At 38.8% G+C, this 19,354-nt stretch overlaps 1 protein-coding gene across 4 annotated transcripts in view; it reads right to left on the bottom strand.

Moving 5' to 3' along the window:
* Nucleotides 1-326: 326 nt before the first annotated feature.
* The window catches only part of PITPNM3 (PITPNM family member 3), a 64,346-nt gene continuing 45,318 nt past the window's right edge, over nt 327-19,354 (bottom strand). For 3 of the 4 annotated variants that reach the window (XM_017822757.1, XM_017822759.1, XM_017822758.1), the window contains 9 exons: nt 15,495-15,689; nt 14,627-14,775; nt 11,733-11,849; nt 11,092-11,208; nt 9,778-9,926; nt 8,619-8,768; nt 7,626-7,809; nt 7,095-7,223; nt 327-6,722 (listed from right to left, as the gene is read on the bottom strand). In XM_017822757.1, coding sequence (XP_017678246.1) covers nt 6,417-6,722; nt 7,095-7,223; nt 7,626-7,809; nt 8,619-8,768; nt 9,778-9,926; nt 11,092-11,208; nt 11,733-11,849; nt 14,627-14,775; nt 15,495-15,689 — 1,496 coding nt within the window. In that variant the 3' untranslated portion in view covers nt 327-6,416. The remainder of the gene's footprint in view (nt 6,723-7,094; nt 7,224-7,625; nt 7,810-8,618; nt 8,769-9,777; nt 9,927-11,091; nt 11,209-11,732; nt 11,850-14,626; nt 14,776-15,494; nt 15,690-19,354) is intronic. The other variant, XM_017822760.1, reaches the window with a different exon arrangement.

Below are 19,354 nucleotides of genomic sequence, written 5' to 3'. Positions count from 1 at the left end.
GTATTTGTGTATGTTTTGTGTGCTGGTTTTAGGTTTTTTTAACCACCTTTCTATAGGGAACATATATTCTTTGGATGTTCTGAAACTACTTCTTCTATAAAGCATTCACAAAGATGGTGACTCATTACCAAGATATCTCCTTCTATGACTTCTGAAAAGGAGGGAGGGTTGGAGTTTTGTGAAAAAGTCAACCTCCAATTTAAGTATTATTTCAAACACATGTATCAGGAAGCCTCTATACTGTTTCCAACAGCTACTAGGACATGTACAATGATGATCTAATACTTCCCAATTCACTGGTAAGAAAAATCAGTGACACTGTTTGCTTAAAGGCAAGGAAGGTTTTATTTAAGTGAGTAATCTGTTATAAGATTTTAAAAACCAGCTCACATCAAAATCTATAGCAGTTGTAGAAATCTTACTCCTTATTTCATATTAAGAAATTCATTATTGTACATTTTCTGATCTTTACAAGGCAGCCATAAGAAATATAAACATTTGTCACCAGACAGAACCTTCTCACTGACAAACAATATTTAAAGTATGCACTTAATAAAACTACAGACTGAAAGAACACCTACAATTTCAAGTTTCCTTGTATGAATTCAGTTGTAAATGGACTGCCCCTTTTCTGCCCCACAAATAGAAAAATAACTTATGCAGAAGGCTTGGGGTTCTGTGAGAGGACTGCCATTCTGGGCTGTACACCAGTCATCCAGAAATAACCTTACCTTTCAAACTTTCTATCTGTAAATCATGTTTCAGTGTTGCAATCTCTAGTATACCATCCCCTAGCACGTCACAGTAAACCTTTCTCTCTTTCTTTCCCCTCATAAATTCTGTACATCCTTACAATGAACTGTCGGATTTGTTTCATATTCCCCAAATCCCCCAAATTCAATCCAGTTTCAAAGGTAGCTTAATGAGATAAATACAAGTAGAGGGTAAACTGTAACAATCCCTGTAAGTTGGGCTTGAACTAAAATGAAACAAAGAGGAATTGCCAACATCTGACTTCAATTCCAGAATCCATGGCACAGGATTCTAGCTGCTCCAGGCCATTTCTTATGTCTGAAAAATAAAACTTTTCATCCAGAAAATGTGTTATTACTTCCATTTTTTATGAGTGGGTCTGAATTTAGGATCATCTGTAGGAACCTATATTTAACTTGAGTGACTAAACATCATGGTAGTCTTAATTACCTTGACAAACCCACAATTTCTGCTGAAGCTGTGAACAAGGACCACGAGGAATCATTGCTCTTAGAGAAGCTGAGGCCAGAGACTAGAAAGTTTTGTGTCTGTAGGAATTCTATCCTGTACCAGCTCCAGATGAGGATGGAAAGTACCACTTTCTCCCCTGCAAGCCTGACATGAACAAATCAATGCAGAGATCTGATGTTCAGATTCCCCATGTCAATCTCTAATCAGAAAAACAATGAAATGAGCGTGCACAATCTCTTCTTCTCTCCATTTTTAAGCCAATGAGCTTATCAAAAAGGTGCCCATGCTCCAGTTATCTAGTACTATTATGATGTGCTCACCTTTTTATGGCTTAGATGACAAGAGGGGAAAAAACCCTAGGGGAAATCCTATTTGTTCAGTAACAAATGTTGCACGTAAAAATTTAAAAACCTAAAAATACCTAGGTTTCAGGTATTATTAAAAAACACTCATAAAGAAAGTTTTTACAAATTAAAAACAGAAAACAATATAGAAAACAGGAAAAAATTCTTTTTTTCCCTTTCCAAATTTATTCCATGAAGTACGTGATGATACTATGGAGCTAAATATTGGGGATTTGCTTAAATACACATATTAGAAGTGTCCTGGATAAAGAAAGACTGCAATGTATAAACAGAACAACTGTTTGCCAACAAACTGGCAAACAAAGGCAATTTTGCAGAATGGTGGGTCTTCTGGATAAAGTGTCATTGTCCTGTGTAGACTAAGGTACGTGATCTTTTTCCTCTAGTTTACTGATAGTTCCACTTCTGCATAGCCAGTGAAAGTTTTAGCTGTTTAGAAGTGACTTCCCTAGGTATTAGAGGAACAGGTGAAGTAATCTGTAAAAATTAAGACTAGTTTAATGTAAACAAATCAAAATGACAGCTCTCATGAACCCCAGTGAACAAGAGTTATCAACAGTGTCCTTTTTACAGCTAACAAAATTTTATGCTGAATAGATATAAACCATGCCACAAAACTAAACAAGAATACTCTGATCAAGCAAGAATCTATTCCAAGAGCACTAGTGTATCCAAACAAACAAACAAGTTATTAAAAATAAGCAGATTTGGACCAACATCACTATTTGGGTCTGTGGAATAGTCTGCATTCTATACAATGGTATCTTTTTCCAAACTTACCTAACTATACAACAAAACTGAATAAACAGCCATTGTTGGTGTTGTTTTGTTGGTTTTTGGTTTTGTTTGTTTGGGTTTTTTTAAGTATATCGGTTACAAATTTGTTGTGAAAGCAGAACCAAAACTTTAGTGTCTTCCAGTAGCTACACACACATACACACAGACAAAACCAAAACACCACAGTTGTGAAGGTGTGTTTTTACAATATCTCAGATAACTCTACCACTGCTATTAATCACAGCCATTTTTTACAGTAATTTAAAATGGATCCATATCAACAAGACAACGAAGTAAATGCTTCCAATGGTGGCTTACTTTGCACTGACTTGTACTGCAGCCTTAGCACCCACTGGACTAACAGTTTTATGTTGTACAATTTCATTTATGCTTCCTCCATTCAGCAGGTTAAAAGAATGTGCTTTTCTGTTACAGACTGGAGGCACTAAAGGTGCTGAAACAACTGATGAGTCTTGTATGTTCCCTGGGCACCCACCTTAGCCTCTGTCCCATTCCCTTCTGTGTGTGCTTTAACACTTTCATAGCCTACATAGTTTAAGTGCTGACCGCACAGACACTGCAGCAATGAGGACTTGCAATCAGAGAATAGGATGGCTGTAGGCTCAAACTTATCCTCAGCAAATAGCCTGCTTAGGAGGACTGATCTTCCATGAAAACACAGGTAAAACTGAAATCCAATTGCAAGCTGAATGCCCACGAACCACTGCATGCAGTTTCATGTGGACAAAATGTGTAACTAAAATTCTGACCACAAAGGAATGTTCTAAGAGAAAACGTAGAATAATTATACTATAAAACTAGAGATTCATTAGGCAAACCCAGGACTACCCCAAGTATAGCTGGGGGAAAAAAACTAAAAAATCCCATGAAAAACTAGTTGCTCAACATGCATGAGGTTTCCAGTTATTGCCACAGAACATCTGTTGAACTGCCAGCCTAGTTCTGAGATGCCTAAAATCACAATCACCTTGTTCATGCTCTCAGCTCCAACAGAAGCTGTTTTACCATTTTAGTGGCAACTGGTTGGTGCTTTCAAAACCAATGCACCTGGCATTTGATGTTTCAGAAGATCAGTTCCTAATTAGCTGGAAGCCTTAACCTCCAAGCTAATGCCTGTATCACTGTTTTGCCAAAGTGCTCAGCTGGAGCATGTGATCAGGAGATAAAGCAACTCTATCAATGAGCAATAAGCAGTGCTGGAATTATGCAAATGCCACTGTCATGGTTCACTTAAGTTCTCATATATTGTATGGAAACAAAGTTAGGGAAAATATTTTCAGCTTGATTTCAATACCACATGTAGAAACTTTGAAACTGTTACCACTCTAAATCACATGCACACACATGTATTCGTTTTACTGCTATACACTTGTAATATTCTCAAGGGAAGCCAGCACACTGACTACTATAAAGATGACAAGGTGACCCAGCCATTAATGAAAATACACAAAATTAGAATTTAGATGACATGGTACTCTGCAAAATGACATTATGTCTCCAAGAGTAAAAGACAGCCTTTTCTAGAGAAACCTAGGAGATTTCTCTAACCTTGTGCTCAGACACTTATTTTCTTCAGTACAGTCACAGTCACAGAATTACACCCAGATCTCTCTTCTGAAAAGAAGTCAACCTTTCTACTACAACAATTTAAAACAAAAAACAAATTTTGGAGTCTCTTGGATGATAGAGGTAGATGGCTAAAGCAACAGTAGCTTTGAACTTAGCAGCCGGAACAGTGATTGCTATCAGAAGACTTGTTACGAAACATTCAGTGCTTAGAATGAACTTTGTGATCAGTCAATGTTGCTTTTAGGTCCCCTCAGCAAACTTGCAATTTGCCTAGTGAGTTCCTCACTCACAAGCCTTGTACTCCCATGCCTATTTAAATCTAAGAAGCAGGAGCCTGCTAACAGTGAAGTCACTGGAGGGAAATGGAGTCTGGTGTACCCGTGCAATGTCCTCCTAGAGCAGAGCACACAAAAAGAAATGGACTCTGTGATTAGAACTAATACACACAGTGGGCCAAGATAGAGCACAGAATAATTCCTCCAATTTTGTGGGTTAAGGAACTGTGATACTACTGGTAAAGCATTTGTAAACCTGAAGACTGCTTTCAATGTAGTTTGCGAATTATCTTTCCTTTAGCTTTTGTAGCTGCCTGACTTGGTAACAGCATAAAAACCCAGCCCCCTGTATTTACCTGCTCCCAGTAAGTGTGAACTTCCAAACTTTTTACATCTTTCCTAAATCTTTTTAATGTGTTCCCTTAAAGGATGCATTACACTAAAAAGAAATTACTGATGTGCCAGAGATATTTCAGGAAGTTTGAAATAGATAACTGACAATCTTGCCAAGTTATGTCTGAAAATATCTGATCTCCCTTTATAAGATATTTTGTTGCCTTTTAAGTCAAAAGCTGCATTCCTATGCCCTTCCAAAAGCACACTGAAACTTTAGGGTTAACAGGGAGTAGAGACTTAGGTTTACTGCTGCAGTGTCTTGACAGTTTTCCATCGCATTTCTTACTTGTTTTACCGTCAACTATCAAAATCATTAACCAACTTGTTGAGAGACTGTTTCTCGTATACAAAAACCTGAAAGGGGAGTGGGGAGGCACAACACCCTCTCCACCCCAATTCCCTGAAATTAAAAACTAACAAACCAACCTGAAAAAGAAATGTCCTATTGACTTCGAGCTTTCTCGGTGTCAATAGTCTTGTTGTAACTTTTTAAAAAAGGGGGTTTTATGTGCATTTGTAACTTCATTGCAGGTTTTAAAACATGAATCAGTTCAGTCATGAAAGTTCTCTTGATGAATTTCTCTCAGTGGAAGTATCTGCATGAAGAATCTGCAAACTGCTACTATGTTAAACTAACTACAACACTTCAGAAATATTACTACTTATACTACTTAAGGAAAATGTCACATATTTTACTTCTAGTAAGACCAGTGGGAGATCAGATAGAAATTTAAATCTGTAGAAAAATGTCTATTTGGCACCTGTAATTTGGCGTGTCCATTCTTTGAAGCTCAAATGCTGTAATTCTGAATGCTACAGATTGTCTTAACACAGCAGTTGCTATAAAGCATGAGAAGGTAAACAATTCACCGATATACCTCATTACTTTTCTTTTCCTCCAGTGTAAAGATTCCCCTGGAGTTTGCAGATCCCTTAGTAAAAGGGTTGCTTTTAGCTTACCCTCTTAAGATCTGACTCTCGGACTGAGATGGGCAAAGCCATCTCCTTACTGAAGTAGTCCACACATTTCTGCACAGTCACCAAATTCCACAAAACAGTGTGATCTTCGTACAGTTGCACATTATTTGTTTATAGCAACACTAACTGCTTCAAACTGTGGCAGACACATTTATTTTTAACATGAAGTTTTTATAATTTGGTTCATAAGTGAAGTTCTTATTTATTTGTCCAGCACCTCACACAAACATGAGTGCTGATGTTGGAGTCTGTTTACCATCACTGCAAGCTGAAAGGAAATCTTGGGCTTAAAGCACCCAAAAAGCATATTGTTATACAAACTGACCACCTGTTATTGTAGTTCTCATCTCTGCTTCCCTTGCAAGTGTGCCACTTTACTGAAAAGTGGAAACAGACAGGACTATTTAAAGTGTAAACCTTCTCTGTAACCTATGCAACCTACCATTTTATACTGGTTTGGATGCAGCTAGTTAGCTCATACTACAACCCTTCTTCTGAGTAAAATCAGCCTGCTTTAGCTCTTTCTCTTATTGCACATATTGTAAAAAATAATCAAAGATATTTCCTTTTGCTTTGATGTTGTAACCACTTGCAATAGTTTTAGGTTGTTTTAAAATCTCCCAATAAACATGACAAGAGGAGCAAACTGCAAGTTCCCCACTTGGTATAAGAAGGCAGATTTCAGAACAGGGAAGACTCTGAGGTACAGGTTCCCGTCTACATCTCTTAGTTTGGAGCTGCCTAAATATTATCTTTGAGGCATGCCTACAAGTTTAATGGGGTGCACCCAAGATCTACATTCCCAATCTTCCTAGGGAACAGATTCAAATTTGTGAACACCTCGAACCCAAGCAATGGAGGGCAAATGCCTGTCGTGATCTTTGTCTGATTCAGGTTGGCTCTGGGCACGCTCTGGCTTGGGGTTCAAGGAAGGTGGGTCAGGCTGCTGCACAGACATAGTCCTGCGGAGGTGGTTCCTCTTGCGCAGAAACTCAGGTTGGGAGTGGAGGCCAAAGCTACCTTTTCTCAAGATCATCCGAGAGTTGTTCTTTTTGGGTCGTGAATGGAGACTGAACTCCAGCGAGGCCAAGTGGGCTGCATAACCTTCACTGAGGAACTGAAATAGGAAGAAAAGAAAGAGAGTGACAAATTACTGCTGCCTTAACCTATGAGCTCTATGAGGAATTAAGTTTTGATCCTTGGCACCCCAGTTAGACACCTACAGAGTGCTAATACTCCTCTCAGTTTTTTTTCAGTGACCTGTTCCATTTTGTCATTCAGCAATACGCAACGCATGCACTTGTAGATACAACCTGTGACTGCTCAATTCTCTTTACCATTCACCTTGCCAGAAAATGCCTCATTTGTACCCAAAACTGTCCTTCTTTGAAACACTGTCGCTGCTCTGAGGAGTGTGTGTTTGCACATGCATTCATGCATTTCCTTGTCTTCCACAGGACTTCCTGATTGAGTAGCAAGAGTTACTTACTTGACACTGTGCCTGGTATTTCTTTGTGGGTCGTCCAACTATGTAGATCTGGGATGGTGACAGAGCCAAGACACTGTACACAGAAATATCCTTCATGGAACCATATGCGGCACAGATTTTGATGTGGCACTGAAACAAATATTACTTCCAAAGTGAACGCTCTCTTGAACACCCTGCAACTACGAGGCTGGCACTTGATTTGCAATGAAGCAGCACATGAGTTCATTGTTACAATCTCATTCTGTAAACTGCAGATACCTAAATCTGCCTGCTTGCATGCCAGCAAGAACTACAGCTATGCACACAGGAAAAACCAAGCAGTTCATTTATTTATTTATCATGATAGGAAGTCCCTTTGATGTTTTATCAGCCTTCCTTGCTCTTTAAAAAGTGAAAAAAGAAATGAGGAATGGCAAAAAGACTTTGTGATGACCAGTGAGATTCACTGTTCAGGAAGAAGGGAGATCTCTTACTTTACTGAATGACATTCACTGGAAAGAGGTTCTAAGGCTATTAATAGGTTTCTAGTACCTCTTGCATGAGATTCCGGAGAAAAATGGTCTTTTGTCGCAGTGGGTCGTGAACCAGTCCATCTGAGAAGAAGATCATCCCTTGTGGGAAGTTGTGTTGAGACAACCATGAAACCACACGCTGTTTTTGCATATCTGGACGGCCAGTGATATAGATAATCAGATATCCCAGGTCCTGCCAATGCCTGTCAGAAATAGCAGGCAAATTATGTAGGTGCAGGAAGAGAAACAATACTCACAGGTCAGATCAGCATCTTTTCTTAGCCCAGTTAGAAGTTGGATGTTATCCTTCAACAAGTGAAGAGCAGCATGCGTAAGTTTCTGCTCCTATCAAGCAATTAAGTAATACTGTCTACACCTTGAGGGAGACAGAGGAAAGCAAGAGAGACTCTTATACAAAATATTATCTAAAATATGAGAGCTATTTAAAAATGTAATTAGACCTTGCTACACATCAAGCCCTGCTACCTTTGAAACCTTTAATGAGATTTTCTGCCATTTCAGCTCTAAGGAAGGGAAACCTTTGAAAACTGACATCTTTACACTCCCACGCAGGTTCCAAAATGAGAACTGCATTTCCCCATCCAGTGCGACATAACTGACTTGCAAGAATGGGTTAAAAGGCTTTTAGTTTGCCTCCAAAAAACATTCCTGCATTCGCGGCACCTGATACTTCCGAAGTACAAGTATGCCCTTATGTGAAGTTAATGAAACACAAAATACCCATGGAATCATTATTAATTCACTGCACACACTTCAAGGCCATATTCCCGAGAAGCAACTTTTAACCTTTAGGCAATTTAAACAACGAATTTCAAAGTAATCCACAGCATTCTAGGATTCCTCTGAAAATCAGGCAGACCTGCTGTCCAAGCCAATATAGAAATGTATCTGCAAAGAATCTTGGCCCTTACGGAATTGCTGCTTATTTAGTAAAAAACCCTTTTCCTTCCTACTGTGTTCAGTAGCCAGAGAGTTAGCGTTCAAGCCTCACCTGACAACATCAACAGCCCCTGCTCGGACTTTGGGGTCACTTCCCATAATTGAAACACTTGCTGCAAATGAACCATCAATGCTGAACACAACACATTCCATTCCTCGGGGAAGTATCGTCAGGTAACTTGCAGCACTGCTCTGGTCCCCTCTGGAGAGTCAAAGCAATAAATTCATTTAAAGCGCAAAATATCAGAATGTATTTTCTACAAGTTCTAGTTAATATTTGAAATTAGTTCTGTCTGGACCTACAGCTTTAAAAGTCACTGTCAAATAGGGCTTCTGATTCCAGTCCTACATGTGGCAATTAAAACTTACACTTTTAGAAAACAGCTTTCCAAAGAGAAATTTGGAAGCTAATAATGTCAATAAGAAATCACATGTGTACAAATAGCTAAAAGAATTAGGGGGAAAAAACCCAAACCAGCCTGAAGTACTTTAACTACTACTCAAACTTTCTCCATAAGCTAAACAGTTGGTATTATAAGCATGAGCTATCCCTCTAGCATTGCAAATTACAATGGGAATGCCAGTCCAGAAAAGTTAAAAAAAAAGCCCACCCCAAAACAACACAGTCATAAAGGGCTCTTCGCATGGAAAGGAATGTGAAATGGAATCTTTTCCTCACGATGTCTTTTCCCCAAGAGGTCTGCATGTCAAAAAATGGATAAATCATAAGGCAATCCAAAGCTCTTCCCATCCCACCACCTCATGTTCCCTAAAAAAATGTAATTGGAAACCGCACTTTCTTTACTTTAGAAATATTACTGTATGATCTAGAAAGTTATATTTGCTGATGCAGATCCTTAAAATATGTGCTGATAGCTTAATGAGCAAAACCAGGACTGTTTCTTTTGTTCCTCTTTGAAACTTACACAGTCTAAAGCTTCACTTCTGAATACAACCTAATTTGTGTTCTAGTAACTCTCTTTTCTTGAATTTCTATTACATTGAGGTAAAACATTTTCTCCTGCTCAACTAGCACTACATAAGATTGTAAACTAATTTTGGACCTTTTTATCTGGTGGGTAACAACACATTCTGTTTCAGTTAAATTTGCCCCACTGATTTAATCTCCAAAGTAGGGATTCAAAGAAGTTTTTACTCAGTTTTTAAGTTCCTTCCTGATCACAGCTTTAGTTCCAGCTTGGAGCAATTACCTGACCACCATTTTGATGGGATACACACCAACTCTCAGTCTCTTCTGTTCAGGTATGTTGTATGATATCCGGCCACTGCTGTTGGATATCTCTGTGTCAAAGTACACCCACCTACCCGAAGATGGCTCAGTCATTATGAAGATATCCACCTGCAAAAAACAACAAACAATGATCTAGTGGGATAATCAGCAAAACACCCCTATCTGCAGGGCCTGTCAAGCCTAGATCATATTAGTATCTCCAACCATGGCCGATACTAAAAACTTACAAGAAGTTTTGCAGGAACTTCAAAACTCAGTAAAAACTTCACAGGGGGGGCCCCCTCAATTAGCAAATGCTTCCTAACATACAACACAAGGGCTTATTGCCTTCATAATTTAAAGCACTCAGCACTGCAGGTGTCAGACATAGGTATAGACCTCAGAAATCTGACAGAAGGCCTAAACTACGAAGAAAATAATTTCGGCTTGCATGCATATATTACATTTTTCAATACTAAACATACAAAATGGAAAATGTCATCTGCTTATTTGCAAAATGAAATCTTTCTCAAATCATAACCTTGCCTACAAATGCAAAACCAGAACACTTCAAATTATCAAAAGATTTCATCAATATGGGTTTCTTCAACTGAAACACATAAAGGATATTAAATACTTTGCTGGACCTGAAACAGGCCAAGTGAAGCCTCCATGCTTCAGTTTTACCCTCAGCTCAGCAGCATTGTTCCCTTAATGGGCACAGAAAATCTTACAATCTCAGTGAATATAAACCAATGTGTTCACTTGATGCTTGGCTCTATCAGCTGTAAGCCTGGCTTTTGCAGGCAGCTTTAGGAATGACAGTTTCAACTGTGTCATGTCATTACTAATCTCTAAAACTAATCTTTACTTGCCTTTGTATAAGAGAAGCCATAGCCACACAGCCCCCAGAATGCCTATTCCTTTATCCAGTTGTTTTACTTGGATAGGATGATACACAATTTTCCCTTAGTGGTTTGTCAAACCAAATTTCCTCCTTGCTCAGAGAGTTAATTGTCTCCAGTAGGTGGTACAGCTGGATGGCAGGTTCAGAAATCACTGCACAGCACACTCACCACTAACCAAAGGAGATAGCCAGCATCAGGTAAGAGAGGTGAAAGCTGAGAAAAAAGTCAGCTTTCAGGAAAGCCTACTTAGAGCATATTTTTGCTGAAGTAGTGGGGGCTAGTGATGTACTTCTCCTCACTGTAAGGCCTTCTCTGATACTATACATGTGTGCTACACAGAACAACTGTTTCTACCAAAATGAGAAAATTGAGTACTCAGACTTCACCTTTTCACCTGTTAAAGCCACCATGTCCAGAGGTCCATACATAAAGCGCCCAACTAGTACCTGAGGACCATCTTCTGCTGCAATGACATCATTAGCTCGGTGATTAGCAGTCACATTCTGAAATAAGAGCAGAAGGTGGGAAGTGTAGTGTTTGCTTTTGTAATGAGGCTACTCTCTCTATTATGTTATGAACAGTGACACAGAGACACAGTCCTGGACAGTGTATCTGAGGTACATCACTGCACCTGAGAACACTGAGCAGAACTGTGCTCCCATTTCAGCTGGAGCCTGATTTCCACTGATGGTGGGTTCCTGAACAGACTTTCTAGTGAGAGTGCTCAAGCCAACAAAATAAGAGAGAACATTTAAGTGAATGCAAATTATCTTTCACTTCAAGTGGTGCCATAGATTCATCAGTTGTTTAAAGAAATATTCTTTCTCCCAACAGGTAGCGATAAACAAAAGTAAATTGTTCCCATTCCCTAACTGTTAATTTGCTTGCCTCTAGATTAAGTGAAGAGGTTATTACTCTTTAGTAATATTCAGTTATGTAAACTCTTTATCCAGTAGATCAAACTCCATTTAAATTTCTGCCAAGCCCATGTTCCATGGCTGCCAGATATATTTAGATTTAAACTTACTCTCAATTTGACATGTGTCCTTTTGCGTAGCCATTTTTCTCGTGGATTAGATGGACTTAGTGTTTCTGGATCCAGGTTGTCATTTTCCTTGAAATTTGTATTTTCATACCTCATCACCTGAAATCATATTAACATTTTAATAAATAGTGTGTGGCCTGGGGAGTCCTGGTACTTGGCAAAGAAAGAGAAAATTATACTGCTGCTCCAGCTGAATGACACTACGGAGCCAAAAGCACAATGGAAGTAGTGAGACATACAGGCCATATGCTCTCATTAATTGTACAGACAAATAAACTGCTTTCACTCTGTTGGCCAACACTTAATCTTAAATACTTATTGAACAGCTTTTCCATTCACAACGGATTGCACACTTCTCCAGAGAAAATGGTGAAAACATTAGGCTGGTATCAAGTGACAGTCACATAGTCTTCTTACAGTCTGCAAAGTCACTAAAGCAGCTTAAGATCACAGAAGCCTTTTTAAATGTCCTTTATGTGGCAAAGGTCAGACTCCTGACTCCATCTCTGTTGATCTTCTATACATCTACTCAGACAGAATGGTTCTTATCACCTTTTGGGTATTACTCACCACTGCAGTAGCTGATAGCCTCAGGATTTGGCTTGGGGTAGTAACATCCAAAGACAATTAGAGAATCATAGAAAATCCTGAGATGGAAGGGACCCTCAAGGATCACTGAAGTCCAGCTTGTGAACATGCAGAACTCTAATATGTTATACAAACTACACATTCTAAATATCACACACTTACCAAGAAATGTGCTCGTCCAACTCAGATTTCAGGACACAACCCACAGAATTCAGGATCAGGGTGTGGGTTATGCCACATTTCAATTGAAATCTGTGGGTTCCACCCTGCAATCACGGATACTCATCTTGAATGAGAAATAGCTTAGTCTATCTCTTTCACAAGCTGGCAGAAAATTTAAGTTGAACAACTGGTTTTCTGCGCTAAAGTTTTCCACTCTGAGCACCCTTGCTAGAAGAGTGGCCTAGAATCATTTGAAAAGATGTCTTATATGAATTCCCTTGAGTACAATCCTGCTGCATTCAGAATTACCAAAGCTGTTGGGTTGCAACAAATCACAGTAATGCTGAGAAGTCAGCATGTCTTTTAACAAATTGGCATGCATTGTATTCAGTGGAGGTCATGTGCAGGAAATATATGCACCCACCGGGCATTCAGGAACCATTAGCCTTAATCTTAAGCCCTAACAAGGGCTGAAGGTCCAGACTGTGCCGCTGTAACTAACCAGTCCTTTATGTAGTGCTGTAAGCTGACATACTGCTTTACAGGCACGTTGCAAATGCTTGAAGGGCTTGTGAAATTCTACAAGCTGCAATGCACATACAAGGCTAGGAAAGACATGACAATGCAACTTCATAGGAATGCACAAAAATAACAAGTAGAATAGAGCTGGAATGGTTGCTAACAGACAACTGGGCTAAGGAAGGAACTTGAAAGGAAAGATGGAAGAAAGGTCTGATGGGTTCAATGCAAAAAAATCCTTAGAGAGAAGAAAAGCGCTATTAAGAAGAAAAGCACTATTAGAGAGTTGCAAAGGTGAGGAGAAACATCTCTGTACTATTGTCTAGGGTTCTCAGTCAGAAAAAACAGGGATTTGCATCCTGTCGCTTGTAGTAGAAATTGCTCCTCTACTTCGGGACAAGCATCAAATAAGATTCCTCTTTTGGAAACTGTTCTTTTTCATGGAAAAACTCTTCAGTGACTTTTGCTTTGCCTTGATTATGGTGACACTAGTTATAAACAAAGTTTTTTTAAATTAGGATGGTCTGAAAGGACAGCAAGATGTTGAAGAAATCTTAATTTCATCCATTAAAAGCAGCAATCAAAAAAACCTCTGCCAGTGGTCTGGTTACCAGACAGACGATCTGCTGTACACTCCACTCACATGCCACAGACAGACAGGGGCTGTACATCTGCACTGTCTGACCCAGCAGTAGTTCTGGGCTGGAGGGAACTAAGCCTCTGAGATCTCATTCCCCAGAGCTACCAGGTGAACTAACACCATTGACACCAGCACTGGGAACAGGAGCTGGAGGGAGTTCACACTCAGAGACTAGCTAAAAGTAGCTGTGAGAGCGGCATGCACACTGACATCTGCCAAACACACAGACTGATTCTTGGGTTAATCCAAATGAAACTGCTTGTGTCTGGCTTTCGTGTGAGGGTTACTATGGATTCTTGGAAGAACGCTTATTCTGCAGGTTTTACTTGAACGCCACTTCATTTTTTTCTGTTAGCCCAGGTGAGATTTCTCAGTCTTGTCCCTTTCTCTGTATGTCAGAGTACTGCATTTTCAGTAAGTGACTGTGAGCTGATGCCTAATTATGGGCACAGTAAGAAAAACAGACCCATAGTACGACTCAGAAATAAATTCTGAGGAGACAGTGCTCGCAATGCCTCAAAACACTCCTGTAAAGGAGAGACCCAATTTTTTTACAGAAGCAGTACTTTCAAACTGCTGGTTTACTATCAAGTGTATGCTGATGATATGATATTTAGTAGGGAGATATATAATTACGTAAGCCTGGAGATAGCCTATTCCTTCAAAAACAGGAGGAAATTAATATATAATACAGGGCTGTAATGATCTGGGGCACAGGAGTGGTAAGTAAGGTATGCATAATAGTGCAATATTCCCAGTCACAAAGTCAGCAGTGCTAATGGTGGGCTCATTGTCCCCTTCACCTCTCCAATAAATCCGCATCTGTCATTCCCACATACAGCTGAATGTGATGCAAACACAGTTAGCCATCTAACTGAACTAAAGATTAAAAGACCGACCCTTGGAAAATGCAATTAAAAATCACAACCCTATCTGCTACAGATAGAAAAAATAAAAAGATAATGACCTGTCTTAGAATGAAAGCCACAACGTCTGTTGACTCCCAGTAGCTGGCATGGAAGAGATGTGGAAGGGCCACCGTTGGAAAGGCTGTCAGCACATCTGGACAATACAAGGCATAATCTATTCGTTTTGTTCCCCACCACTTTGCAGTAACTACAAAAAATGAAACAAAATAGCATCACACTTATATATCTTAATAAATTTCTTGCTATCTTTATGTTTCAGCTAGATAATTGACTTAAGTCTTTTGCTTTTTTATCTTGACATTTAGAGTCTGTTGAAGGTATCTATCATACATGAAAGTACTGTTTTTACTAACTGCATCATCACTTAACTGTCTGCAATCAAAACAGTTCTTCTGGGTCCAAGTTCTGGAAACCAGACATCACCTCAGCATGATTCCCACTGCTTCCTGGCCCATGGAAAATGTACAGTGAAAGACTAGTACTTTTATGATCATAACTGCAATTACTTCCCAAATAGTAAATGGAATATCTATCTATCTGTCCATCTACCTACCTACAGTCCACAGCAGGACAATATAATGATCTGTAGCACTTTTAATTATAGATACCAAATCTTATCTATCTATACTGCTTCATGCGTGGAACATAATTGGAAACCCCTGTTACCTAGAAACTGTTATGACTGTTTATGAGCGGCACCTTACTATAAAACTATGACTGCACTTCTATTACTTTATCTATTTAATTACAATCACAAAAGGGAGATGAGATAAATTGTGTTATATAAAATTTTATCCCCAAACTTCCAGGTACTTTTCCTTTTCATAGTAAACTTTTTCACAGAAACGCTGTGGAGGGAAGGGCTGTTGCTACATCCAACAGCACACGGCACCAGGCTTCACTCACTGTTGGTGAGGCATGCTGATGGCAAGCTTTCTGTTGACCCTGAGTTTTCACTGTTTGTGCTGGCCAAGCTCAACTTTCTTGTTTTCCCTTGTGGTTGATCAGATGTATTTGGAGATCCAGAACTCTCCTGAGAGAAAGGTATGTTCAAAGAGCTGTTCTCAAGGAATAGAGCACTGTGGTTGTGGAGAGCATCACCTGCAGGTTACAGAAATGAAAATAACAACAAAACCAAAAAAGCAATTAACATCATGACTTTGAAATTAGTGTTCATGTGTATATTTGTTTATTTATTAATTTGTTTTTAAATAGAGCTAAGTGAGCGTTTTCCTGAATAATATCACATTTAATGCCCATGAATGAAGCTCTGTCCTTCAACGTGACAACAGCATGAAACAGCATGACTGTATGGAGAAAGCACACTCTCCTGCCATCCAAGTGCACTGGCAGTGGAGTGCTTTTGGCACTCAACCCAAACCATTTTAAAGTCATTTTCTAAGAAGAACTACACAGCCCTGGGAGTCTGTGATACTTCTCTTGTCCTCTTCCTGACATAAGCAAAATGACTTTCAAAAGAGAATCTTTAGCAAGACTATCTACTGGTTTGCACATTCCCAAATTGAACAGAATTTGCATTTATACATGCCATTGTGACAAAGCCAGACTAATACCTCTACTCAATGAAACAAAACACAGCCTTCCTCCTGAGGTATTCTGAAACATGTAAGAACAGACACAGATTTAAATAAAAGCATTACTGACAATTTTGCTTGAAGCAGCCTGCATACTCCTCCTCAACTGAGACACAGGTTATACAGCAAAGTGCACATCAAAAGCAGCTGACTCCTCAGTGTTGTTTCTCAGAGAATAAACCTCTTGGAGAGATAAAAACAGTGAACAAAAGAAAAAGAAGATCCAGTTCAATGCACATAACACAAAGAAAGCAGACAGCCCTGGATGATGTATTGCTCTATTTCGGAGTGAATTTTGGTTCTGTTCAGATAATTGTAGGATTGCTGTGCTCATCTTTCAGGTGGTCTTGGGTTGGGGAGTATGTCGTATGGAATAGGCCTGGAATAAGTTTCTCTGCAACTTCTCAAGTCTTACCAACTCTCAATGCAATTAATACCTCAATGGTGCACACAGGACACAATAACAAGTTGTTGCTTTCAGTGACATAATTCAAAAAAAAACCCAGAAGCTTAAGTGGCTACAGATTATCAGAACTGGTAAAACAATTCATCATTAAATGAAAAGGAATAGCAGTATAGTTCCCTAAAATCCCCTCCCTTCAAAAAAGGAGACTTGGTCAGAAAGATTCTGGCTTGTTTTGACATAAGCCTTAATATCTCAACTGCAAGAGACAACACAGGGAGCTGCGCTGCAACTGAATCAAAGAAACAATTCAATTCTAACATTTTGTGATGGGTATGTAGTTTGGACAGAATATGTTCAACTGCAGTTTCCATGAGAATGTGTGGTTTTTCACTAAAGAAACTACAGTGTACTGTTCCTTCAAAGGAATCTTGCTGACATGTAGCGTAGCTGTGTGTGGCTACAGGGAAGCTTGATGCAGGTGAAAAGAATGCAAGGATAATTTTATGACTTCCCTTATCTCAGGCAAACTATAAAGACTCCAACACAACCAACAGAAAAGGAAATATAACGCTTATTACTTATCTCACAAGATGAGGCAGTATTATACACTTTTTGTGGTGAAAAAAGCAACCTTTTTCATGGCTCTGAGAGTGACTAAAGATTATCATTTGTCCCACTAACCTAAATTTACTATTATGCTTGATAAGAAATAAAATAAAAGCAAGTCATTTTAGAGTCTTATCCTGGATAATTATGATAGTTACAGCTAATACAAAGTGGCAAAACAACTTGTCAAAGCTATCTAACACAGTAACTATCTCAGGATAAAATTAACAATACTTTATCTTATGCATATACAATTGGAGAAGTACTGTGCTTTTAGATGTTAATTTCTATTTATCCATAATAAAGCAGACCAGTTGGATCAGCCATAGTCTGGACTGGCACTCCTGCATATTCCTTATAAATAAATTATTTCAATTATGTCACAAAGTAAAATGTGAGGTAGACGCTCAAACAGTAAAGAGGATAATAATTATGTACCTCCTGCTATGTCAAATGTCTAAAAAGTACGCTACGTTGAAAATAGGTGTTTTGAATTAATACATAATAACCCCAAAGTAGATATAATGAATCATGTCATAAGCAGGAAAGCAAAACAAGGAATTAAATCCCACACATTAGTAAGTATCAAAAGACACGAGTGGTGGTAAATCAGAGACCTGTCACAAAGCTAAGGCTCACTTATAATAGCAACAAAAGCACTTTGATTACAAAATGTCAATTAGGTAGCAGCTAAGAAAGCTGCTGTTTAATGAAGGGTCAAGACAGTGTGGCTTTCTCTGGCTGTAATATAACCTGAATTTGTACCTTGCACTTACAGTGAAGAACCTCACCAGTTAACAGATCACACTTTTGTCTGAACCATTACTTCCTGCCATGTCTTCTGTCAGCAATCACCACAGACAGAAGAGTAGGAAGGGAAATGTTTTCTCCCCCTGCTCTGTGTGCCTGGCTGTGCTTTCAATGCAGTTTCTTCTACTTTCACTTGTCCGTATATCACATTCAGAAAACTAAACTTAAATCATGCCTCAAATAATTTTAATTTATTAAGTTCTTTTATCAATAGCCTAATAACGGCATCATATCCACCTTAGGAACTGCAGCAACAGGAAACAGAATTGGAACTGACCAAATCATTGACAGAAAGAGAAATAATTCTCTGAACTAGTCCAGTCTCTGTAGCTGTCAAAATGAAACCTGGGAAGAGTCAGCTTTCATCCTCATTAAGCTCTTAATAATTCAATCTATCACATACACAAAGAATACTATAATTACTACACACTAATTAGTGATAATTATTGATGCCTGCTGGACACAGAAGGTAATGGTCTAGATAAATTGTGCCCTGCTCTTTAAGTCCTGCCTTAGATGTTTCCTGAATCAAAATGGAAAAAGTAAATCTGATAAAATAAGACCTTGAAGATAAACCCTATGCACAGGGCATGTGGGTCCAAGAGCTTAATTTGATTGGCTATAACATAAAGACAGCTATAGAAATATCTCTCCTCCCCCGCCATCCCCCTTCCCATTGTCATGTTCTCCAGCCTCTGTTATTGCTGAACTGTTCTGTGAATCATATGGTGAAATCCTCTTCTAATAGTAAATCTTTTGTCAGGTACTTTCCAGATCAGAATTATTTTTTCACGGAGGCATCTATCAGGCAGACAGCAGAATCACTCTTATTTTAACCATTAGTGCTCAGGGGAAAAGGAACAGGGAATGAGATTGTTTAATGATATGAAAGATTATCAGAAAAGGCTGTTTTGGGCAGTGCATAATAATTAGACTTTGGTCTAACTAGGTCTCATCATAACTGATTAGTAAACTACCACTCCATTTGACACCACAAAAGCTCTCATTTTAAGAACTACTTTCACAAGCCCAGGTACCAGAGAAAGGAAAAAAATAAGGAAAAAAAATACAGTCACTAAAATTAATTCTTTGTGAATGAAGAACCCAAAATTCCAGAAGGATCTCAAAGTGCTTGCATTTAAATGGGAGAATTTCACATTCACTGAAATACAATACATCTTAAGTGTAAAGAAGAGCAATGATTTAACTCTGAGTAGGAGTTTAAATACAAAACCATACCATGGAACATTTGCTGATCATTAGCACTCAGGAACTTTGATTTTATAACACATCCAACAGACAGGGTTCCCAGATTTTCATGCTTTGTAAGGGAATCTTCTGACTCAGTG

Source organism: Lepidothrix coronata, unplaced genomic scaffold (genome assembly GCF_001604755.1).
Source record: "Lepidothrix coronata isolate B3197 unplaced genomic scaffold, Lepidothrix_coronata-1.0 Scaffold99, whole genome shotgun sequence".
NCBI lineage: Eukaryota > Metazoa > Chordata > Aves > Passeriformes > Pipridae > Lepidothrix > Lepidothrix coronata.
This window is presented reverse-complemented; position numbering and strand designations above follow the sequence as displayed.